The 26,617-nt window shown below is 38.9% G+C and overlaps 1 protein-coding gene across 3 annotated transcripts; it reads right to left on the minus strand.

Annotated features, from left to right (window-relative positions):
* Window positions 1-3,746: 3,746 nt before the first annotated feature.
* ARPP19 (cAMP regulated phosphoprotein 19) lies at window positions 3,747-26,253 on the minus strand. Of its 3 annotated transcripts, XM_047737243.1 has the most exons (4): window positions 26,178-26,253; window positions 25,914-25,968; window positions 12,904-13,026; window positions 3,747-7,919 (listed from the first exon to the last, which is right to left on the minus strand). In XM_047737243.1, the coding sequence occupies exons 2-4, from the start codon at window positions 25,956-25,958 to the stop codon at window positions 7,749-7,751; spliced, it is 339 nt and encodes a 112-aa protein (XP_047593199.1). In that variant the 5' UTR covers window positions 25,959-25,968; window positions 26,178-26,253; the 3' UTR covers window positions 3,747-7,748. The 3 variants fall into 3 exon arrangements, with proteins under 3 accessions (XP_047593199.1, XP_047593198.1, XP_047593200.1); XM_047737242.1 differs by lacking the exon at window positions 26,178-26,253 and having other exon boundaries at window positions 25,914-26,114; XM_047737244.1 differs by lacking the exons at window positions 25,914-25,968; window positions 26,178-26,253 and adding an exon at window positions 25,303-25,449.
* Between the last annotated feature and the right edge of the window lie 364 nt (window positions 26,254-26,617).

The following is a 26,617-nucleotide window of genomic DNA, read 5'->3' on the forward strand; positions in this document are numbered from 1 at the left end:
CTAAGGTCATTTGGTGAGCCAACTCTTCTAGTGTCCCTTTCCCTACCTGAACTTGAGTCATTCATCCTCTGACTCTGAAAAGACATGTAAAGGATGTCTTCAGCCATGCTCTTCATCCTAGTTCTTGCCTTTTTGCCTCCTCTACATCTTTGATTTTTCTTCTCTATTTTTTGTTTTGCCTGTAACCAAACTCATATCTTTCCTCCAGTTAAAAGCAAATCCAAAAATAGTACCTTCTTTCACATGCTTCACAATCTCTCAAAAGAACCACACCCTTACCACTAACTCATGGCTCTTCTATTCCTCAGCCCCATGTGGATACATACCTTCTCTACTGAAACTGTTGTTAAGCGACCAGATCTACAAATTTCCTTATCAGCCTTTCCTCAGGTCCCACTCTCACTACTCTGCTAAATTCCACACTTTATCCTCCTTTTATTGAAACGTTTTCCTCTTTGCTTCTGATACTAATAGAACAGATCTTCCATGGGACTGAATTACTGCAATCAGCTGGCAATGTTGTAACAAAACATAAAGTTACAAGACATGAAACAAGTACAATTAATGGATCTTTAAAGTTTACATATAAACCTAACACACGAGAAAATATACTTGGCAGGAACACTACTATATATACCATCTTAAATTACCCCAACTGGGAAAAACTTGAGCCAGAGACCTAACTTACATACAGGTATTCAAGACAGATGTTTTACAGGACAGATGTAGTAATTGTCTTCCAATTTAAAATATATATATAGGGCGCCTGGGTGGCTCAGTGGGTTAAGCCTCTGCCTTCGGCTCAGGTCATGATCTCAGGGTCCTGGGATCAAGCCCCGCATCGGGCTCTCTGCTCAGCAGGGAGCCTGCTTCCTCCTCTCTCTCTCTACCTGCCTCTCTGCCTACTGTGATCTCTGTCTGTCAAATAAATAAAATCTTAAAAAAAAAAAAATAAAATATATATATATATATATTATTTTTAGTCTTCTTTTAGCAAGTACATTCATAGTAATTGGGGCTTCTCGTAATATTGATATTAAAGTGGTTGAGAATAACTGAAAACATGGAAGTTGTGTTTTTTTTTAAGAATTTTACTTATGTGAGAGAGAGGAAGAGTGGAGATTGGGGCAGGGGGCAAAGAGAGAAATCTCAAGCAGGCTCTATGCCCAGTGTAGGGCCTTGGGGTGGGGGTGGGGGGCGTTGTTTAGTCCCATGACCTGAGCCAAAGTTAGATACTTAGCTGACAGAGCCACCCAGGTGCCCCTTGTGTTCTATAACTTAGCATAGCCTGACAGAAAGCCACCCACTGGTTTATCTGCCTCTGATACTCATCCTTAAATTAAAATATGACTGCTCTACAGTGATCATTTCTGCAGTAACCCTTATCCTTGAACACAGATTTGAACTGCACAGGTCCACATCTATATATGTGAACTTTTTCAACATAGTACTATAAATGTATTTTCCTTATGATTTTAAAAACAATTTCTTTCCCCTTACTCTAAAAATAATGTATGTAGTACACGTAACATACAAAATGTGTATCAACTGTTATCAGGAAGGTTTCTAGTCAGAAGTAGGCTTAATTTGGGGCCTCTGGGTGACTCAGTCAGTTGAGGAGCCAGCTCTTGATTTCGGCTTGGCTCAGGTCATGGTCTCAGGGTTCTGGGATGGAGCTCTGCAGGGGGCTTTGCAATCAGTGGGGAGTCTGCTTCAGGACTCTTTCCCTCTGCCCCTCCCCACTCCCTCTGTCAAATAAATCCTTTATAAATTTTTTAAAGATTTTATTTGAGAGAGCAAGAGAGCATGAGCAGGGGGAGGGGAAGGGAGGTGGAGAAACACATTCCCCGCTGAGCAGGGTTGGATCATTACCTGAGCGAAAGGTACTTAACCAATTGAACCAGCCAGGCATCCCATAAATAAATCTTAAAAAAAAAAAAGTAAAGTTAATTAGTAGTTGTATTTTGGCGTCAAAAGTTTATTTGTGGATTTTCTACTGTGCAGGGGGTCGGGCACCTTAATCCATGCATTATTCAAGGGTCAATTTTACATCTGTAGAGAAAGATGTTTCACTGGAAACATTAGCTTGTATGCAAGTTTACAGTAATGAGTTTACAATACACTAATTAGCCTGCTGTTGGTAATAGGGCAGTAAAGAGCCTTGGATATCACATGGAGAATGCCTGCAAGGTTCTGATCTCAAGCCAAGAGCAGAGAAGCAGTGAACACCTACCTAATCCATCCTTGCTATGGAAAATCAGGTATACCAATTTCAGTGATGTGAGGGCTTGTAACAGCAAGTTCTTTGACACTTCCTCATTCAGAGAACGAAGTATAAAGATCTACCTCAATGAAGGAAAGGCTAGGCACAGCTGAAACTGTATTTTCCCTGCATCCATGTCCTTAATCTGGTTTCCCAATTACATGTCCAACCCAATATTCCATTTCATTTTATTCATTCAAAAAGCATTTGAGCATGTATAAACTACTAGGGATACAGTAACTAATTAGATCTCCCTATAAGGAAGTTAAAAGTTGAACCAAGATCAGAATGAGTAAAGAGTCAACCAAGCTATGAATCAGGGGACTGTCTAATGGAAAAGAAATATACCAAATACAGGCAGAATTAAGTTTGGAACATTTTTAAATTGTTATTAAGAATGGAAGCAGGGGAGCCCCTGGGTGGCTCAGTGGGTTAAGCCTCTGCCTTCAGCTCAGGTCATGGTCTCAGGTCCTGGGATGGAGTTCCGCATCAAGCTCTCTGCTCAGCAGGGAGCCTGCTTTCCCCTCTCTCTGCCTGCCTCTGCCTACTTGTGATCTCTGTCAAATAAATAAATAAAATCTTAAAAAAAAAAAAAAAGAATGAAAGCAGGGAGACGTGGGGGATGGAAGGGAGCACAACATGGACAGGTAACAGGAGTGGAAAGTGGTGTGTTAGGAACCACAGCCAAGTGTCCAGCTAAGAAATATTAGTGGCTTGGGGAATGGGGCCAGCAATGGGAGAGATCAACAAATTCAGTATATTTTGGTGGCTGTTGGTCACTGCCTTTAAGGAATCAAGTACGACTCCAAGGTTGGTCTGAGTATCTGAGTGGGTAAATGCATAGTGGTATATCATTTACTGAATTAAAGGCTGGGAAGAAAGGACCACGTTAAGGAGAAAAATCAAGAGTTCCTTCCTTCACATGGCTATACTCTCCAACAAAACTTCCTTTACCAGTCCACATTTTCCCAAGTCCTTGCCTACTTGAAAATAAGAATCCTTCTACTAGAACACTCTTCTATCTCCCTTGCCTCCCACCATGCCCTCAGCAACCCACCTCTCAAAAGTCCTTCCTCTACCACTCATCCCACTTATCCCCTAAATTGAGTAATTCATTCCTTTAGACTTACTGGAACTTTATTTCCATCTCTCATAAGGAATGTAACACCTTCTACCTTGCATTAAGTATTATATAATTTCTCAGAATGTAAGCTCCTTGTCTCATCCATCTATTTCTGACATATGGTACTACAGTGCTTTATAAATGAGATGAAGACTCAAAATATGCAAACATTTAATGTTACCTTAATCACAAAGCCTTTACAAATATAAGATTGCTAGGATCTCATTAGCATACATGAAGTTAAAACAAAAGACTGAACAGAAAATTCTTTTTGCATATAGTAATAACTGAAACCTAACGGTATCAACTTCAGAAAATATTCTGAAAAACATTAAATTTAAATAAGACAAAAACTGCAAATTAAGTGAATAGAAATTAAGTAGATCAATTTATTTTTTTGTATATTTCACAAGTATAATTTTGGAAGGGCTATTTGACAAATTTCAGCATTAACTGCCAACTCTATAGACATGTTCAACAAAAGCATTTACTCTTGGCCCTTTAATACAGGCAAAGTGTTCTATTGCATCACAAATGAGAGATGCAGTAACAGATCTGAGGGCTTATTAAAGAAATTAGGTGTTTTTTCCAAATGCTATTTGGTTGATAATAACATTAATACAAACATACATGAATGGTTTCATGACTACCAGCAATTTGCAAAATAAAACCCATTGTCTACCTACTTTAAAGGCCAAAACTAGTAAAACAGTATTAAAGTTGGTGTTCTTAAATCCTTAGATTAACAACCAGAATGAGGTTTCTTTGATCCCAATTTTATAAGGTGTGGCGGGGAGTCAGGGGAAGAAAGGATATGGGTGGTGGGCGAGGATGGGGGAATGGCAGTGCATGCTGAGTTGCAGAGTTGGGACAGTGGCTCAATTTAGTTATCCAGACTAGGACAGTGTTTTAGAAAATTAAAAATGTGTCCTAAATGTGGCATACTGAGAAGGATATTCAAGGCTGATAATTCATCAGCCCTAAACATCATTTAATGAATGCTATCTGGAGGCTTAAGAAGTAAGCAAGGATTGGGGGGTGAAGTAAAATGAGGTGAAAAAGGAAAATGAAAAGTACAAGAAATGTGTTTGAATGCTGGGGAGTGTAAAAGGCCACCAGAAAAACTTACTTTTTGTTGCCACTCAGGTGTACTCTTCCTATAGGCTACCTGCCCCTGGATCACCAAACACCAAATTTACAGCACAATTTAAGTAGAGATTACATTTCAGCTTTGCTAAAACGTCACTGATTCGGATTGAGAAAGAATACACAGCTGATTTAGTAAGAAGTATCCATAAATATTTAGAGGTATGGTTTTGTTACATCAAGTAAAAAGCAACTAATTCCAACTCTTGAAGTAAAAACAAATAGAAAGGCCTTACCCGGCCTGCCTTGACTTATTTTTAGGTGAGCAGCACATGAGTATTGAATTAACTTGTAAATAGACTGCAAACATCCTGCTGCCAGTTCATCAGAACAATCCAATAATTCTTACTATCCCAACATGTCAAGAACTGTAATTGTTTTAGTCAGATGTAGCCTTCAAAAATGAAGTGTTTCTCAAAATGCTCTACCAATGTAGGAGCTACTAGACATCAAACAGGTAATTTATTTCAGACTTTAGCCAATTTTCATGAAATATTTGTTACCCTGAACTTCAGTTCACTCCAACACTCATTTATAATGAACAAGAAAATTAAAATTAGCCATTTTTCAAATCACAACGCTCAAATTAGAGAAATGAAGAATTAAACTCATCTAGTCAACACCTTCATTCAAGCAATGGTGAAACAGTGCAAAAATATGTCTTCAATAAACTGAGACTTGAGGCAGAACAAAAAATAGAAAAATTAAAAACCTCTGTATCCCAAGCACCAATAATGGAGGCTAAGCAATTATACCTAAAAATTCTTATTGACAGGTCTTTCCCTAATGGAAAATCCTGAGATTTTAAGCACTGTGACTTTACAGAAGGCAGGTTGGTTTAATGAGGAAACTTACTTTTAATAAAAAGACAATCAACAGTATTTTATTTTGGGCACTTACTCAGTATTTCACAGATCCTCAACAAGTTTTGAGGTAGGTTAAATATCAGCATTGTATTTTACAATAAAACTTAAAGGTTATATCACTTGTTGTAAACTACAGCAGGAGTCCTAGCATGGTCAAGAAAAACATGGTCTCTGTAATCTTTTAGATTAATCGTTGTTGATGTGTAAATTTAATGTTGACAGCTTGCAAATATTCACCAAAAAAAGACTAGACATTACAGAAATTCTACTTTGGGGTATTTCCTAATTCTTAAATGGATCCTATAATGATTATATATATTGTGGAATCATCTACTTGCTCCCATCACAAATATATTTATATATAACTGATCCTTAAAATTATAAACTACAACATTATTGATTTCACTGCTTTTCTGCCTTTTGGGGTGGGTGGAACAGGAAGATAATCAACAAGCCTTACTCAGAGAGCAGGCAGCCTTTAAGTGCAGGTGCTATGTTCAAGGCACCATTTATAATGATTTGGGGTTACAGGAAAGCAAGTATACAGATGGAGCCAAAATCTAGAAAAGATGCCTGGATCAAACAAGAGGGGAGGCCCTGTGCAAGTCAAAGATAAAGAAAAAAAATACTATCATCTCCAGTTACTGATCTTCACTGTCATGCTATAGCATTGTATCACTTATGGGAAGGGCTCTTAAAAGAGCAGTAAATGTATCCCACTAAAGTCTGTTAATTAAGATTCTTACTAACTAGATAAACCACAAGTAAAATTAAACTGATTATTAAAGTGACTCTATAGAAGTAAAATATCTAAATATTTTAGTATGAGTATGTTCCACCTACCACATAAATGACTCTAAGTGTCAAAAGTATAATTCACTTAGCTTGCTTAAAATTATTTACCAGAATTCAGCTCAGCCTGACACGGGTTCCTGGGCCAGTCTTCTCAAGTATTTGTTTCAGTATAAAGTTCCTTTTATTTAAACAAGTGTCAAATATTAGTAATAATACAGGATTAAGAGTGGTTAATTAACAACTGAGAAATTATAAGAAAAACATCATTCTGTTATAAAATATAGCATTCAGCAGAGCAAATTTCAAGAGTGAGGATATACACCTATGCTTCAGAACAGACTAAACAGCACAGCCGAGCACGATTTGAGTCAAAGAAGCAAGGAAAAAAAGGAGGGAGGGGCCATAGAAGGCAGAGTATTGAAGCTTTTTTATTCTAGTGTCCCCAAATTGACTGTGGAAGTAAAAAGTTTCTACATTAAAAAAGTTTATATAAATTACATGAATTGCAATTTTCATAAAAGTCAAAATGAAATGTTCTGCATAGGACAAAAGATATGCCTAAGCAACATATCATATCTGCACAAGGCCACTGAATGTCATGGATATTAATAACAAATGAAAAAGCTTAAGTCTATGACAGACTAAGCAAAGATTTGTTTGGTATTCTATAAGCCCAAGATTGTAAACTACTCTTACTATACAAAAGCTCTAATGACATACAGAGTTTTGTGTAGGAACTCTTGTGCTTCTGGTTGGCACATCATCTACTTTTTAATATGTGAAATTAATACAGACATTTGTGAGAGGTTGTGCAAAACTATTGTATTTACAAAAATGGCACAAAAGTGAATTCAACAGTCGATGCACATGCACACTTCATTCACATCTTCAACAAAGGATATTCTAACACTACAGAACTGAGTAAGAACACTAGCTTCAACAGCAGCTGTTAAGCACTAGAGTCACATAAGTTACACCAGAATGGGCAAATATTGCCCAAGTAAAATCTATTGTTAAAGCTGAAACAGGTTTAAGGCCATTCAAGTTCAAGCACAGAGAAACAAATCTTTCAAAACCCCATCTATTTTTGTTTGAAGAATGTGACCTTCTTTCCAACTTGTGGTCTTAAACTTCTGTTTTACAAAATCCAAAAGGAAAATACAGAAGAAATCAATACAATAAAGGTTATATTAAATAAGAGTAACATACAAAGCTATAATTAAGATGAATTAAAGAAAGCCAAAAGATTACAATTGTAAAACTTGCTTGTTACTTGTTGAATCAGTACTATACTAGAAGTTAGGTAATATATACAACTATTTTCAAGTAGATTACTTTATGTTGCTCTAACATGTTCTCTTTATCAGTGCACTGTTAAAACTAATCAAAACTCTACACACGAATATTCCCTTACAATAGCAGCACACACTACCGCTACCTGCAAAGCTGTCATTCTCAAATGACTTAGTGAATGAAAGGAAATAAAAAGCAGAGAAGTAACATATTAAGGAGAAATAATGGGAATTAGAAGATTCATGCAGTTCAGCTCTTTTAATCAGCCAGCCAGCTTGCTAGCAACAAGGGATGGTTTCCGTTGAGGAAGGTCCTGTGGAGTGGGAATGTGGTCACCAGTGACCTCTGTCTTATCCGGAGCTGCAGTAGGAAGCTGCTTGTTCTTCATTTTTGCTTTAGCCATGTTGTAATCCCCAGAATCAAAATATTTTTGCTACAAGAAAAAAAAAAATTGAGACTGGATTTAAAACTTACATATGCAATCACACTGATTTAACATGTAGATAAGTTAATCTAAAAAAATTTAAACATTAATATAGATGAAATAGCAAAGCTTTCTTGTACTAGCAGAAAAATCAGACTGAAATTCTTGCTTAAATTATTTTGAAAATAAAAACACTTAAACACCAACTAGCATTTAGAACGTGCCACACACTTTCAATTAACCTTGTATTATTAAAACCATTAGAGTTCCTGATATCTAGGATGAACATTTCTGCAAGGATTTAAAATCAGTTATTTGAATTAGAGCAGTTCACTAAAATAAAAAATAAGGTTAAAATATAAATGCTAGGGGGGCACCTGGGTGGCTTGGTGGGTTAAAGCCTTCGGCTCAGGTCACGATCCCAGAGTCCTGGGATCGAGGCCCATATCAGGCTCCCTGCTCAGCAGGGAGCCTGCTTCCTCCTCTCTCTCTGCCTGCCTCTCTGCCTACTTGTGATCTCTGTCTGTCAAATAAATAAATAAAATCTTAAAAAAAAATAATCAATGCTAGGGTAACAGAGGAAATAAACTCATTAGAAATTATCACTTAAGGGGCGCCTGGGTGGCTCAGTGGGTTAAGCCGCTGCCTTCGGCTCAGGTCATGATCTCAGGGTCCTGGGATCGAGCCCCGCATCAGGCTCTCTGCTCCGCAGGGAGCCTTTCCTCCTCTCTCTCTGCCTGCCTCTCTGCCTACTTGTTATCTCTCTGTCAGATAAATAAATAAAATCTTTAAAAAAAAAAAATTATCACTTAAAATGCACATCCCTATCCAACACCCCTGTTTTTCACTTAAGACACTGTATAAGTACAACTATCACTTTTAGTGGAGGGATGAATAAGTTAATAATGATACCCTTTATCACTAAAATAGAAATTGCAGGGAGAGCTAAAGATCAACCTTAATATAGCTAATCTACATGAGTTACCTGTTTCAGAGTAAAAACAGACAAATCTGCCTGGGTTCTGACTTCCATCTATCATGTTTAACCTACCTTTACTGAGTGCCTCTTAGTGCACTGTGTGAGTCCTGGAAAAGCTACAAAGATGCACAACAAAGATTCCAACCATTATACTGTTTTTAGTACATAAGGTGCTGTGAGTGCTCAAAGGAGGGTAACCTAACCTTTCTAGGGTAGGCAAGAGGGGATAATCCAGAAATGAGATGAGTGCCTCACCGACAAAAGGTGAAGGAAGAAGAGGAAAAAAAAAATTTCTCTGAGACTTCAGAGATCGCTCTGTGGTAAATAAAGTAGATGAGAATTCACAGCTTAGTGAAGCCCTCTAGTTTTAGGCCTGATCTGGCTTATCAAAGAATAGTCCCTTGAGGGATGCAACCACTGAGACCTTTTCCCAGGACACTCAACACTAAGGCTTCCCGACAAATTAACTTCTAAGGTCATTTTTCTTAAAACGGAGTCTTTGGGGTGCCTGGGTGGCTCAGTGGTTTAGGCGTCTGACTCTTGACTTCGGCTCAGGTCATGATCTAGGGTTGTGAGATGGAGTGCTCTGTGCTCAGTGTAGAGTCTGCTTGGACTTCTCCTTCTCCCCCCACACATGCTTTCTCTTTCAAATAAATAAATAAATAAAATCTTAAACAACAAAAAAAACTGAATCTTTAGTTTTTCTGGGGCTTCACAAACTCCATAAATATGAAAAAATACGGGCCAGACTGCTCCTTGATATTCCTCCCAGCTTTAACAGTCTGTATGTAACAATATACAACCCACACGATGAAAAGCCTAAAATGGATGTAATAACAAGTACAGTAATAAACCCTCCCAAATGAAGAACCAACTGTTTAAAGATACTGAGGTAACTTAAAAACTAAACCCAAGGGCGCCTGGGTGGCTCAGTTGGTTGGGCGACTGCTTTCGGCTCAGGTCATGATCCTGGAGTCCCGGGATCGAGTCCCGCATCGGGCTCCCAGCTCCATGGGGAGTCTGCTTCTCTCTCTGACCTTCTCCTCGCTCATACTCTCTCTCACTGTCTCTCTCTCAAATAAATAAATAAAATATTAAAAAAAAAAAAAAAAACTTAAAAAAAAAAAAAAAAAAAAACTAAACCCAAGACTCTGTGATCCAGATTATCTTTAAAACAAACAAACAAACAAAAACCCTTTTAAAAAAGTAAGAAATGATATAGCTGAATGTAAGACTTCATTTCCCAGGGGCGCCTGGGTGGCTCAGTGGGTTAAAGCCTCTGCCTTTGGCTCAGATCATGATCCCAGGGTCCTGGGATTGAGCCCCGCATCAGGCTCTCTGCTCGGTGGGGAGCCTGCTTCCTCCTCTCTCTCTCTGCCTGCCTCTCTGCCTACTTGAGATCTCTGTCAAATAAATAAAATCTTAAAAAAAAAAAAAAAAAAAAAGACTTCATTTCCCTAATATAAAAGTGCTTATTCATTGACATTTGGTATAATGCAAAATCATTCAAGAGTTCCCTTCTCAAATTCTATATAATTATTTCTTGATTCAAGCAGCATTTTCTCTTTCCCAACTATTCATAATACTGACTACAAGATACAATGTTTATGAATTCTGACTTGAAGGTTCTTAAAAAGCCATAAATAGTTGAAACTAGAGAAAAATTACAAAGACAACAGCCCAAATGCTGGAAAAAAGCTTGTTAGCATAAATTATGCTGGAGATCAGCAAAGGAAAAAAGTTTCCTAAATACTTAGTAATCAACCTAATTAATAATTTAAGAGATGATTACATAATTTATTTCATAACTAAAACCACAGCAGTCAACCATTTCAAAATTAGACTCGATATAAATACATTCCATGCAGCTATATTCGTAATGAACATGTTTCTCATTCTGCTTTTCTATTTATTCCCTACATTACACTATCTTTGTAATAATGCTTTTATTTTTTAAAAAGATTTTATTTATTTGAGACAGAGAGACAGCAACAGAGAGAGTGAGAGAGAACATGAGCAGGTAAGAGAGGGAGAAGCAGGCTCCCCACTGAGCAGGAAGCTTGACGAGGTACTCAATCCTAGAACCCCAGGACCATGACCTGAGCCAGAAGATAGCCACTTAACTGACTGAACCACCCAGGGGCAGTGCCCCTTAGAGGTTTTATGTCTTTATATATTTGTTTTAATTCCTACCTTCCACCCTAGTATTACAAAGATGTGAACATTATTCTTTCATATAAAACAAAAAAATTCTGTATTTAATCATTTTCAAAAATATGTTTTTATTTATTTATTTTTAATTTTGTTAGAATTTTTATTAGGTGAGCTTTATTTATTTATTTGGTAACCTCTACCCCCAACATGGGGCTGGAACTCAAGACCTGGAGATCAAGTCATGTTTTACTGACTGAGCCAGCCAGGTGCCACACTACCATACTCTCTTGGTATAAAGAAAAAGAGTATATGATTTCACTTACATGTGGAATCTAAAAGCATTAAAATTATAGAAACGGCAGAATGTGGTTGCCAGGGGCTAAGGGGTGGGGGAAATAGGGAGATACTGGTTAGAAGGCACAGATGTTCAATTATAAGATGAGTAAGTTCCAGGGATCTAATGTATAGTAAGTTAACAATACTGAATTGTATACTTAACAACTGCTATGAAGAGTAAAGCTTAATGTTTTCACCATAACAACAAAATGGTAATTATGTGAGGTAAGGGAGTGTTAACTAACCTTAGTAGTAAGCATTTCATAACATGTACGTGTATCAAATCATCATGGTGTACACCTTAAACTTACACAATGTTTTATATCAACAGCATCTCAATAAAGCTGGAAAAAAATATCCTTTTGCAATCTGATTTAAGAAAATAATCCATATATAACTACAGCCAATACCTATACACATAAACATACACCTACATATGGACATGTGTTTTTAACCAAACAGCAGATACCAGTATGTTCAAGGTATTTATTAAAGGAAAAACATGATTTGACACCTGATTCAATTAATAAATTCCTTCATCTTTCCCTCTTCTCTGTGTGGTAAAGCATTTATTTTATTTTATTTTAAAGATTTTATTTATTCATTTGAGAGCAAGAGAGACAGGGCACACAAGCAGGCAGAGAGGCAGAGGGAGAGGGAGCTGGCTCCCTGCTGAGCTAGCCAGAAGCCCCAAATGGGGCTCGATCTCAGGACCCGGAGATCATGACCTGACCCTAAGGCAGATGCTTAACTGTCTGAGCCACCCGGGTGTCCCATGTGTGGTAAATCATTTAAATGTACCTAAACCAAAGATGGAGTCCTTTAATTTTTTACGAAGTAGTTACAAAAAAAAACCTAAGGAATGAACAAGTAGCATTATCTCAATTCAGATCTTATTACTAAGCAATAATGGTTTCTACCATACAAAGAATTGGTAAGATTTTGAAAAATGTTTTCATTAATATGAACTATTAAAATTACCATGTATAAATTGAATTAGAGTAACTCTGTAAAAATGTATTATGTAAAGGAAATAATAAGCTCTGCTTTTATAAAAGCGACCATTTCATCCAAATAAAAAATATTTCAGTCTGCAGGTAAAAGTTAAAAAAAATATATGAGCAGGGGATCTATGCCAGCTTTTGGAAAGAAGGGGGAAAGGATATATATATACACACACATATGTGGGCAAGTTTCAACCATTATCTACAACATTTTCTTTCTTACGAAGATTAAACTATTAATAGTAAATATTAACATACTAAATCTGGGTCGTGGGTACACGGGTTCTGGTATATTATCTATACCTTCTACATGCTTGGAACAGTTTAAAGTGATGAGCTGTTCATTCTTATACATATTTATATAATGAACAATATAAAATATTGGAAAAATTATATATCTCTCTATATAGCTATATCTGGTAAGGTACAGAGTTATATATACACAGACACGCATTTCACAATTGCAATTACACTGAGTTCATAGGGTTTAAGCATTTGAAGATTATACATGAGAACTTACCCCTTTCTGTAATCGTTTCCTTAAGAAATCTGAACCTCCAGGCTTTTGTCCCAGATGAGGATACCTTGCTTTTAATTTTGCTTCTTCAGCTTTCTCTGGACTAGTCACTTTATCTTCCATTTCCTGAAATAATTTAAAATAAATTACTTGTCTATTATAATCCACTTATTTAAAATAATTCACCTTTTAATATCTGGATCCTGACTTTAGTTGTCGAGTGCCAAATAATGCAGCATCTGACTAAGAAATCAAGCACAGAAGCTTTTAAAACATCTCTGTCTTGTTTTTCAAATGATCCATGTGATAGCTCTATTATAGCTGTGATGCATGTGTACACCCCACACACTGGATAAAAATATCAAGATAACTCAGCTCTGAAGTCTTGCTTGCCATTACTTTCCAGTCATGTATAATACATTTATAGTTAGTCACCTTCCATGGAACTCATCAGCTCCTTGCCTATATTTAGAGAACCATCTTAATACTGTTAAAATTTAAAAAAAAAAAAAAAAAAAAAAAAAAAAAAAAGCTGATCTCCTGTTAATCCAAGTTTATGTATGACCGGGAACTCTGAGATTCTTTAACAGGAATTAACAACAGCTTACTTACCAGCAGATTTTCCCTAACTCAATACAGAAGACCTTGGTACTTTATTTATTTTTTTTAAAAGATTTTATTTCTCTTATGTAATCTCTACACCTAACATGGGGCTCAAGCTCACAACCCTGAGATCAAGAGTCACATGCTCCACCAACTGAGACAGGCACCCAGTCTTGTATTTTTAAAGAAAAACATCTTCGTCAGGATCCTAGTCGATTGGGCGGCTGCCTTTGACTCAGGTCATGATCCCAGGATCCTGGGATCAAGTCCCACATTGGGCTCCTTTTCAACAGGGAGCCTGCTTCTCTCTCTGCCTGCCATTCTGCCTGCTTGTGCACTTTCTCACTCTCTGGCAGATAAATAAATAAAATCCTTAAAAAAAAAAAAAAAGGTATTTGTCAACCTTCAAATCAGTGTATATTATTCCCTAAATTTCCCCCATATTTAATGACAAATACTGCTCATGCCAAAGGTCCCATTCTTTAATGTATCAAAATGTGCTTTCTGACCAAATGACTGTCAGTATTTTAAGACTATTCAATTTTTCCTTTAAAAGATCTTATATATTTGAGAGCGAGTGAGCGAGGAGTGGTAAGAGGCAAAGGAACAAGCAGACTCTCCCTCCCCACTTAACAGAGAGCCTGACACAGGGCCAGTCCTAGAACCCTGAGATTATTACCTGAGCTGAAGTCAGGCACTACCAACTGAGCAACCCAAATGCTTTTTTTTTAAAAAAAGATTTTATTTAGGGGCACCTGGGTGGCTCAGGGGTTAAGCCTCTGCCTTCGGCTCAGGTCATGATCTCAGGGTCCTGGGATCGAGCCCCGCATCGGGCTCTCTGCTCAGTGGGGAGCCTGCTTACCCCCCTTCTCTCTCTGCCTGCTTCTCTGCCTACTTGTGATCTCTGTCTCTGCCAAATAAATAAATTAAATCTTAAAAAAAAATTTAAAAATTTAAAAAAAAAAGATTTTATTTATATATTTGTCAGAGTGAGCACAGGCAGACAGAGTGGCAGGCAGAGGCAGAGGGAGAAGCAGGCTTCCTGCTAAGCAAGGAGCCGAATGTGGGACTCGATTCCAGGACACTGGGATCATGACCTGAGCCGAATGCAGCGGCTCAACCAACTGAGCCACCCAGGTGTCCCAACCTTTTTTTTTTTTTAAAAGTAAGCTCTACAACCAACATGGGGCTCAAACTCTTACTCCAAGATTAAGAGCTGCATGCTCTTCCAACTGAACCAGCCAGGTGCCTCTAAACCTATCACTTTTTTTTTTTGAAAAGCATAAAATTTACTTAATACAAATTTTACGCCATACAGGAGGCTTCATAAGGATGAAGACCAAAGATATGGTTAAACCTGATTTTTATATTAGGTTTAATCGAAAGTAGAGAGAAAATGAAAAACAACAGGACAAAAAGGAATATGAGATGAAAGTGGTAAATGGAAGAAAACACCAAGGCCTATTTGTTTAGTCCTTTCAGTGTCCCTCTATCTTGGATTATAGGGGAAGGCACCTCTCATTTGAGGATCTTCTGACCGCTTCAGGGGAAGGTCAAGAAGTCCTTCCTGCACATACCAGTTCTCAAATTCCTTTAGCTTATAATATCCAAAATCATAAGCTGCCATATTTTGGGGTAGCATGTCCTAAACCCTGTCATTCCCCCAACTGAAACTTTCCCAAGAAGTTTCACAGTTCAAAAACTGAGTTGGTAGATTATGCCATAACCCACTGAATCTGTCTCAGTCCTGGGAATAAGTCAGTCCCTTCAAAAGGCTTGTCTTATTTCATGACATGGTGGTATAACTCCTACATTAGGTCTCTATACAGTATGATTGCTCATACCACTGGCATTTAAGAAGGGACTTTTTTCTTGCATTGACTTTTGTCAGTTTTCCCAAGATCCCATCTATAGACTCTGGAGTGATTGCGGTGTCCTAACCATCCCTTTATGGTCAACAGAAACTATTTGTCAAGTCTCTTCCCCTTATTCTTTCTCCTCTTCTCAACTCCTCTACATACCCCCTTCCAAATGTATCTGGTACCCGCCTGGAGATTAGGGCAGCAGGACCGAAAGGAGGAATCCACTCAAGCCTACTGACTTTTAACACCAGTTTTGATACAGTCTACTTTCTTCCCAAGAGCCATATTTTATACGGGAACAGTGTTTATCACTTTATAGTAAGTACAGAAGAATGACTCAAGAAAAACAAAGTTTCCCTGATAGACAATGCTGGGCAATGGCAAAATGCACCTTCCAGCTAATGGACTTGTTTCTGCATACCAGCTAGGCAAAATCACGTACCTCTGCATATCTCAATTTTTCTAGGTTATTTGCGAATGTCAAAAATGAATGATCATCCATAAATGCCAAGCCTCCCGTTCCTGTACAGCCAGCAAATCATTTATGCCCAAAATGACTTGTGACTTTTGAATGCATTCTCCTTAAAATTATATTCATACATGCTTTATAATTAGCTCTGTTCAGCTTATACGTCATCAATATTTCCTTCATCTTGGGTGCCTGGGTGGCTCAGTGGGTTAAAGCCTCTGCCTTCGGCTCAGGTCGTGATCCCAGGGTTCTGGGATCGAGACCCGCATCAGGCTCTCTGCTCAGCGGGGAGCCTGCTTCCTCCTCTCTCTCTCTCTCTGCTTGCCTCTCTGCCTACTTGTGATCTCTGTCTGTCAAATAAATAAATAAAATCTTTAAAAAAAATATTTCCTTCATCTTGACTAGCTTCCTCATGTTAGTACATCTTCTCATTTTCAGTCTTGCAGTATTTTGAGATTAAAGCTGCTGCTACTGTCAAACATACTTTCTCTATGGGGCTTCCTTTGTATGTATGCTCCCTTTGGCTCCAAGTGTTCTACCTTCCTTTTATGCCAGTTTCATGCATCTATTTAGATTTTCAGTCTCTTTAAATGGTCACATCACTCACTTGATATACACAAAATTCAACTACGTGTGTTCGGCCAGAGACAGAGACTCTAAATAGTATCAGTTATTCTGCCCGTCATTCCATTCAAGAAGAGTATGCCCCAGAGAGAGCTCAAGTGTAAGGTGTGTGATGCAAACCTGCTATTCCCATGGTGATCTCAATCCTGGGTTCCTTTCAGAATTTAAGAATTTCAGAATCAATGTTTTGTTTATCACTCTAGTATTTTAAAACTCAGCCCCTACAATACAAGTCTACCACCTAAGCTGTCAATTAACTGAAGGATCAGCCCAGACATCTGTTCAACCACTAGATTAAAAAAGTGACTACTCATCCTATTGAGAATTGATGAAACTGTCTCCACTATGATTATGACTTCATTGGGGTTTTTCAAGGGTGATTTTAGTTATATGCGATTCCTGCCTTACTAACTTTAGAATCTAACCATTATATAAGGTAGGACTATACCGTTTTCATCACAAAAGCTAAAGAAAAAATATAAATTTAAGGTTACCAGTTTAGTGCAGGAAGATGGGCTGGAGTTTCTCTTCAGTGGCTCAGCAGTCACTGTAGGCATCTCCTATAGGTGCAGCTGTACTGACAATGGTGCTACTTAGGGGAACTGGGAGAAAGAACCTATTCTTGGGTTCCCCTATACAGTCGTTTTTAAAACTGGTTAGCATTAAATGTGGATGTTAGTTGAAAAGGACATAACTTGATCATAGCCTTTGAGTCCTCACACATTCCGATTAAAGGGTGTTAACAGATTCCTCTACATTTCCACTAAAACCATCCAGCTTTCTTGGGCTCTCCACTTCCTTTGTTTAGTTGAATTATCAGTTCTCTATTTGTAAGAGAAATTCCATAAAGTTTCTGGTATAGAGATAGCAACTTTCTCTAATTTCTAGTGTTTCTGCAGGTTTCCCTCACAGGAGAGGGCAAGAAAGTTGTACATAATATAACACTGTACTGGCATTCCCTTATTTTCTAAATAAGGAATACATTCGCATATATATTTATACAGTATTAAGCATGTTCAATTAAATCAAAATAGTTTACTATAAAAAATGTTTTGGGCAAAAACATCTACAGAAAAATATACCATTTAGGTTTAGAATGGATTTATAGTATGTCCTAGATAAACAATTAATTTTTTAACTTTCTTGCCAAATACATAGCACAAGAACAAGTGTCTCAGAATTTCAGCTGCATTTAACACCAAAAAAGGGAAAAAATACTACCAAAGCTGCATTTTTAAAACATAGTTCATACCATAAAGACATCTAGGATATTTTTCATGGATCACACAGAAACATTCTTAACTTTTTGGAAATGTAGAGTTATGGGACCTTACTGATAAGGAAGTTGAAATGCTTGGGCCTTGTAGTATTAAGTATAAATAACACATCAGGTGGCAGACTATGTCTATTGGCATTCAGCTCACACTTAACCTTTTTTTTTTTTTTAAGATTTTATTTATTTACTTGACAGAGAGAGAGAGAGAGAGAGATCACAAGTAGGCAGAGAGGCCAGCAGAGAAAGGGAAGCAGGATCCCCGCTGAGCACAGAGCCCAATGCAGGGCATGATCCCAGGACCCTGAGATCACAACCTGAGCTGAAGGCAGAGGATAAACCCAGTGAGCCACCCAGGTGCCCCCACACTTACCCTTCTTTAAAACAATCCCCTAAATGACCAGTTAGAAGCTACATTACCCAGACTGAATTCCTATTAGGTTCTCCCAATGACACCTACAGCTGATTAAAAGGCAGGGTTTCAGAAAGAATTCACTCTTCCTGGTGATGGGCCACCAACAAGTGAAGATGAGCAGTAGCCCAGGAGCTCCTGCAGAGGGACATCAAGCTGATAATCAGGTGCTACTGAAGCTGCCACATGAGAGTATACACAGAGGATGCTGAGCTCAGAACAGTGCTCACTTGTGCAGTCGACAGCTTTCTGCAATTCCTCCCCTCCAGAAACAACGTTATCTTCCCTCTTTATTCCTTCACCCTTCCTCTAATAATTTGTATCCTAATTCCCTACATCATATCCCTTTCTGTTTTAAATACCCAAAGTGGTTTTGATAGTATTACATAAAATAAGCAATTCATCCCTATGGTCATGTTAAAAAACGCAAAAGGGCACATAGAATTTGGTGATTCCCTGTTTCTGGACATCCTTCAAAGTACTTCCTAAACATTTATTTTGGCTAGAATGAAAATAAATCTTGAAAAAGGCTAGAGACTTAGGAAGTAATAGCAAAAAAATTGGCGTACATTCATGTATACTGACAAGTCACTTTAGTAACTTCCCCCCAACTCTGTGGAGATATAATCGACACATTATCTTTTCAAATTTTAATGTCTTAATATATGAGGTTAAAAACAAAACAAAAGAGGAGCCTGGCTGGCTCAGTTGGTAGAGCATGTGACTGTTGATCTGAGGGTTGAGGGTTCAAGCCCCATGATGGGTGTAGAGATTACTTAAAAAATAAAATCTTTTTTAAAAAGCCTCAAAATATATAGAGCAAAAATTGACAATTATAGTAACAACTGACAAGTCTATCAGCAGAGGAGATTTTAACACATCTTCCTCAGTAACTGACGGGTGAAAAAGAAAAAGCAGTCAAAATACCAGATTTTATTTCTGTACCCAATATCTAGGAAATATGTATTCTTCTCAAGGACAAATGGAAAAACTGACAAAGTACTAGGCTATAAAGCAAGTCTAAACCATTTTCATCCAGATCACCATCTATGACTACAGTTCATAAAATTAAGTCAGTAATAAAAAAATTTATATAGCCCTACTATTTGGAAATTAAAATACATTACTAAGGGGCACCTGGGTGGCTCAGTGGGTTAAGCCTCTGCCTTCGGATCAGGTCATGATCCCAGGGTCCTGGGATGGAGCCTGCTTCCCCCTCTCTGCCTGCCTCTCTGCCTACTTGTGATCTCTGTCAAATAAATAAATAAAATACTTAAAAAACATACATTACTAAAATAGCTTAACTCATTAAAACTGCAAAGTGTATAAACTTTAAAAAGCACATTACAGAAATAATTGATGGTTAAAAAAATAATGGAACTAAAAAAACCACAGGGAACTCACTGATAATAAAAATTCTGTACTAACCAAACTTGTGGCGGATATAACAAAGGTCCCTAAAGGGCTTATATTGAAAGAAGAAAACGAAAATCCAATGAGCTATGTATCCAACTTTAGAAAACAAAGAAGGGAACCCAAACAGAGTAGGAGAAAATAAAAAGCAGAAATTAATGAGATTAAAAAAGAGATAAAATAGAGAGGATCAATAAAACAGGCGAATGATAGGCTTAATCAAGAAATATTTTTAGGGCGCCTGGGTGGCTCAGTGGGTTAAGCCGCTGCCTTCGGGTCAGGTCATGATCTCAGGGTCCTGGGATCGAGTCCCACATCAGGTTCTCTGCTCAGCGGAGATCCTGCTTCCCTCTCTCTCTCTCTGCCTGCCTCTCCATCTACTTGTGATCTCTGTCAAATAAATAAATAAAATCTTAAAAAAAAAAAAAAAAAAGAAATATTTTTAAAAATTCAAATGTTTCCAAAATTTTATCCTCTAAGAAACTTTCATGTCATATAGCAATTTTACTACTTTGTAGAATAGATGCTAGTATGTGAGTGGATTCACTCACCTAAGTGGTTTCTATGCTGATAATACCTTTGGTGGGGAGTGCAGAAGGACCATTAGATTTCTGGAACATTTACTCTAGCTACAAACCAGGAAACCAGAAACCCAGGATTATCATAACAAAGATAGATGCTTATCATGTACCAAAAAATTACCTAAAAACAATATTTCAAATGAGGGTTATCCTCGACAAGTACATAAATTTATCTTCACTGTATATGCTATATCTAGCACATAGCCTAATATTGTTAGGCACCTGAATTTTTGTGAACTAGTCTATTGAAATACATTAGATACCCTTTTTGTAAGTAGGCGGGCATGAAGTATAAAAACATACTGAGAAAAGAACATTGAGTTAGGGATTATGTAGTCTGCCACGGACTGCTAATAAATCTGAATGATTGATACCACTATGTAGCCTTCAGCAGCGAAGTTACACAGCAAGATCAGCAATAAAAATCTGATCACTCTAAGCAAATTCTCTATCTGCTCAGCAATATGTTCACTGATGTACTGACTGATGAATAAATAGAAAAGATTAATGAAAGCCAGCAAATCCTTTGGGATATTGCCAAGAAAGTATCAGTACTGTTATCAACCTCTAGGGAAAAATATTGTGGTCCAATTAAGTCCTTGCTACTTGCACAGTGCCTGGCATTTAACAGGTGTTCAGTAAAAACCTATGAATGAACATAGTATATTCCAATTGTTTCAATAAAGCTAAGAAACTTTCTAACACCTGATAGTTTCACCATCATCTTATCTTTGAAACATTTCATGTTATAGTAGCACAGGTTCAGGATTAAAAATCTAATAACAGAGGCAAGCCTAAAACACTGTTGTATGGTACACTTGCTAAGATAGCAAAGAGATATGTTTTAAAACTTTTCTGAGGTTTACCTCTAGATTGCTAAGAATCAAGGGTTGCACACAAAGCAGACCAGCAGGTTGTAATTTAAAAATTAAAATTAGGGCGCCTGGGTGGCTCAGTGGGTTAAGCCGCTGCCTTCAGCTCAGGTCATGATCTCAGGGTCCTGGGATCGAGTCCCGCATCGGGTTCCCTGCTCGGCAGGGATCCTGCTTCCCTCTCTCTCTCTCTGCCTGCCTCTCCATCTACTTGTGATCTCTCTCTGTCAAATAAATAAATAAAATCTTAAAAAAAAAAAAAGAAGAAGAAGCTTCCTTTAAAATAATTAATTAATTAATTAATTAAAATTAAAAATATGAGTTTTGGGGGCACCTGGGTGGCTCAGTGGGTTAAAGCCTCTGCTTTCGGCGCAGGTCATGATCCCAGGGTCCTGGGATCAAGCCCCGCATCAGGCTCTCTGCTCCGCAGGGAGCCTGCTTCCTCCTCTCTCTGCCTGCCTCTCTGCCTACTTGTGATCTTTGTCTGTCGAATAAATAAATAAAATCTTAAAAAAAAAAAAAAAAGCCTCTGCCTTCAGCTTGGATCATGATCTCAGGGTCCTGGGATCAAGCCCCACATCGGGCTCTCTGCTCAGCAGGGAGATTGCTTCCCCCCATCTCTCTGCCTGCCTCACTGCCTACTTGTGATCTCTGTTTAAAAAAAAAAAAAAAAAAAAAGTTTTTTAGTTTAGCTTGAGTTTTGTTGTTGTTGTTGTTGCTTTTTTAAAAGATTTTATTTATTCATTTCACAGACAAAGATCACAGGTAGACAGAGACGGGAAGAAGCCGACTCCCTGCTGAGCAGACAGCCCTACGCAGGGCTTGATTCCAGGACCCTGGGATCACGACCTGAGCTGAAGGTAGATGCTTAACCGACTGAGCCACCCAGGTGTCCCAGCCAAGCATTATCTTTTAAACTGACAAAACAAAAGGGGGTGCCTGAGTGGCTCAGTTGTTAAGCTTCTGCCTTAGGCTCAGGTCACGATCCCAGGGTCCTGGGATCAAGCCCCACAGGGGCTCCTTGCTCAGTAGGAGGCCTGCTTGTGTTCCCTCTCTCGCTGTCAAATAAATAAATAAATCTTTAAAAAAAAAAAAAAAAAAGAAAGAAACTGACAAAAATATTTTAATTGAGAGCTCTACTTGAGTTAGCTTCCTCCAAGACATCTTACTAACTTAATTTGATGACTCTTGTAATAAAATCTCTAGAAAACCTGCTGTTGAGATCTTTTATAAAAAACTTAAGGACCATAGTATATAATATATATATGTACACACACACACACACACACACACTCCTCTACTTTCATTCAGATTTCTTAAGTGGGTTTAAACAAAGGCTTTTATAGGACTATAGTCTATCCCTCCCCTTTTTTTTTTGTTTTTTTTTTTTAAATGATAGATTTTTTTTTTTAATTTTTATTTATTTATTTGACAGAGAGGGATCACAAGTAGACGGAGAGGCAGGCAGAGAGAGAGAGAGAGGGAAGCAGGCTCCCCGCTGAACAGAGAACCCGATGCGGGACTCGATCCCAGGACCCTGAGATCATGACCTGAGCCGAAGGCAGCGGCTTAACCCACTGAGCCACCCAGGCGCCCCATCTATCCCTCCCCTTTTTAAATTGCAGTACAAACACTGTCATCTGTACTGATAAAGTACTTTGACAATGGGTTCAACTGAAAATTTCTGAGAAAATTCACTCAACCAACATTTTCTGAAAAGTGAAATGAATGGAATGAATGAGGTAAGACAGATACTATGGGAGAAAAAATAAAGGAGGGTCCCTGCTTAAGATGCTCACAATGAAAACAGAATTACATGTTTTAAGTCTCCACATGTCTCTTCTCACCAGAGGACTTTTAAGTCTCCACATGTCTCTTCTCACCAGAGGACAAGAGCACACACCAGTTGACTGTGCTTAGTGTTATTCAAAGTGGAATTCACAGGTGACAGATCTAAGAGGTCTCCACTAAATTTTTTTTAATATTTTGTTTTCACTTCAGTGATAATCTAGAAGAAGAAATATATAACCATACACTAGCACATCTGAATTGCCATCTCATATCTAAGTGCTATATGAGTTTCATCTGAGGTTTCATTTATGATGAGACTAAGCAGTACTCTGTCCAAGATGAGAAAAGAACAGAGCTGAATTTAAAATGTAATGTTTTTCTAACCTGAGGGTTAAATGATCACACAGATTAGTCTTTAAAAAGGAGAACCGAGTAATCATATGACCAGGGGAGCATTAACTTGCCATACTCAAAGAGTTCCTGCACTTTAAGAATTGCTACCACATTCTCAATACATTGGAAGTTTCCTTTCAGCAAAATACTATGCCACAATGAATTAATAACTTATACAAATTTTGTCTGTATTTAATTGTTTTAATTTTAAAAAGTTTTTAAAGTAATTTCTACGTCCAGTGTGGGGCTCCAACTCACAAGGAGATCAAAGGCTACATTCTCCACCAACTGAGTCTTTCAGGTGCCAACTTTAATTTTAAAGGAATGTTAAAGAGACAGATGTTTATACTTATTTTCATGTTTGTACATATTTAATTAATATCCCAATAAAAAAACAGTTGTCTATACAGTTTTCTTCCCTTAACAAGGAGCACTCAGAGAAACAGTGACTTAGCTTTTACTCCATACAGGCTCATCTCTTTTAATTTTTCAGAGGCAGTAGGCTAACATACCATAAAACTAACAAAGTATTTTAGCTGAATACTTTGACTTTACTTGAAAGGTCAACTGGGTACCTAGAGAATAATCCAATTTTTTAGGTCATCTAACTATTCTTCCAAATAGAAGAAACAGGTGATTTGGCCCCTATGAACACAGAAGTGACTCTGCACATTCTCCTCATGTTTAGGGATGGTATCCATGCTACGGGCACTTAACATCTACAGCCAATCCCTAATTCAAGAAGGGACATTATATTACCCACACACTTTGGTATTAATGACAGCAGCCCTAAAACCAAAGGACTTGAATTAAAATTTTAATGTAGATATTCATGAAGAGAAAACATTCAAGACATGTTTAATACTGTCAGGGACAGAATATTAGGCTGTTCCAAGTAAAAGCATTTACACTGTAGAAATCAACACTTTACACTCTGGCAGCACATTAACAAATCTCGTAAAAGAAAATTACACCGCACACTATTGTACATGAGAAGTCAAAACTGAGGTTGATTTCAGTGTTTAGAACAAGACAGCACAGACACAGTTTGTATTTTTTTTCTGAGTTCTGAAATCCCAACCAATTATGAGCAGCACAATAAATATTTTTCAGTTAATAAATGACATTTCATGTTACAGTTAAGACTGTAATCTTTCAACTCTCTCTCTCTATATATATATACATTTTTTTTGCGTGAAAGATATATACTTTTTTTTTGCCAAGTTTTGTTAAGTGTAAAAAAATTTCCAACATAATTTTCATTGGAATATTCCTGAACAACATCATAACTTGGCCTATTACTTATGGTATTATTTTCTTTTTAAAAAATACTTACAATATAACAAAACCATCCAACTGAAGAAAAGTTAGTATGATTAAGAACATACTGCATGGGGGCGCCTGGGTGGCTCAGTGGGTTGAGCCTCTGCCTTCGGCTCAGGTCATGATCTCAAGGTCCTGGGATCCAGCCCCGCATCGGGCTCTCTGCTCGGCAGTGAGCCTGCTTCCCCCTCTCTCTCTAACTGCCTCTCTGCCTACTTGTGATCTCTGTCTGTCAAATAAATAAATAAAATCTTAAAAAAAAAAAAAAAAAAGAACATACTGCATGGGTTTAGAACACTAATACACTAAATCAAATTTCCAACCTGATTAGGATCATGGGTAGAACATTAAGCAGAAGCCCTTACGAAGTCCAAGCATTAGGCCAAATCTATTTATGATAATGCCCTCTGATTTTTCAAGAAAAAGTGCTGGTAACTTTCCATAAACAATTTAAGAAACAAGATATCATGGGCCTTTGCAGGCCAGCTGCAAGTACCTAGGAGGGTAGGGCAGCAGAAATAATGATGGTGGAAGAGGTTAAAAACTAGCATAGATAAAAGAGAAAGGCTTAATGTTCATAATTTGAATTATACTGATTTGTGGCATATTTTCCTTCAATACTGCAAGTGAGTTTACAAAACATTCCTGTTTCTACGAAAACCCAGACCAACCCAGTTGGTAAGAATCTTTTAAAGCTCAAGCTTTTGATCTGCAGTCCCGTGCCACAGGCAGATCCCAGTGGATCACATTTCTGCGCAGAGCCGGCGCCAAATCTTTGTTACCTACCTCATTTAAGCCTCACAACAACCACAGGAAGTACGCTTATTCTTACTTTACGGATGAGGAGACTGAAAACTAAGGAGCTGAGCCACGGATCAAGGTTACACGGCCGACCAAGACTGGAACTGAAATGCTCGCCCGGGTCTACCTCACGAGACGCCGCCTTAGGAGTTAAAAGCATGCGGACAATACCAGCAGTTGGAGAGTTAGTTCTCCCAGGGAGAAATAAAAACTTCCTACGCCAAGTGAAGCTCACGGAGAAACTTGGGTTCCACGCCCAGAAACTGCTCGTCTGTGTAGTCGCGCCTAAGAAAAACCGCGATACACCGAGGCGCTAGGAGAGGCTGGCCTCAGCGAGGACGTGGCCAGTGTTCAAACTCCCACCACGCTGGCGCAGGCACCACAGCTCCCACTGGCAGCCGACGTGGGTGAGAGCACGGCCGGGTCGGCCGAGGAGCACCGGCTCCTCCCACTCTCCGCTCCAGGCACCCCGAGCCCACTCCGGACGTGCCCCCGGCACGCGGCGGGAGCAGGCCGCCCGGCAGGCCCGGCCCCCGGCAACCTCGCCTCTGGGCCTCCCGAGCCGCAGGCGCCGCTCCCCGTGCACACTCACTCACCTTCTGCTCCTCCGCGGAGGCTGCCTCAGGTACTTCCGCGGACATACTGCTCCCTCTGCAACGAGACGCCGGGAGAAGATGCGATTTCCGGGTGGCCGAGGCCGCCCGGCCGCCGCACCGCCTCAGGCCCTCCCGCCCCCGCTCTCCGAGCACCCGCGAAAATGGCCGCCGCCTTATGACGACACGGAGACTCGCCGCGCTCGGCAGCCGGCGACTGCGGCCCGCCCGGGCCGGCCGCCCCTCCCGCGCCGCGCCCCTACCTACCTGACCCTTCTCCTCCGGTTCTGCGACACGGACGCACTTCCTCTCTTCCTTCAAAGGTCGCGGCTCGCGCCTCACCTCACATCCGTCGGGCCCGATGCGTCCTGGGAATTGTAGTTTATAAGTGGAACCACCACTCCCCACCCTTTTCGGCCTGTTCCCGGACTCGCCCGCTCAGACTCTCTTACTTGCTCTCCGCACTGTAGCCATGCGTATTTTATTTTGGGCGCTCCAGAGCTCTGTGCTGCTTCCTTTAACAAGTCTCTCCCCGCTCCGCTTTGCCTACTTAACCATATTCATCGTTCACATCCCCCCTTCTGCGTCATCGCCTCCGGCTTTTTTTGAGCCCCTAACACGAGGTCGGGTCACATCTCTGTATAGCTCCCCAGCAACACACACTGTATCATTACACATTAATTGTTATGATTATTGATGTCACCTTT

The sequence above is a fragment of the Lutra lutra genome, chromosome 7 (genome assembly GCF_902655055.1).
Source record: "Lutra lutra chromosome 7, mLutLut1.2, whole genome shotgun sequence".
Taxonomy (NCBI): domain Eukaryota; kingdom Metazoa; phylum Chordata; class Mammalia; order Carnivora; family Mustelidae; genus Lutra; species Lutra lutra.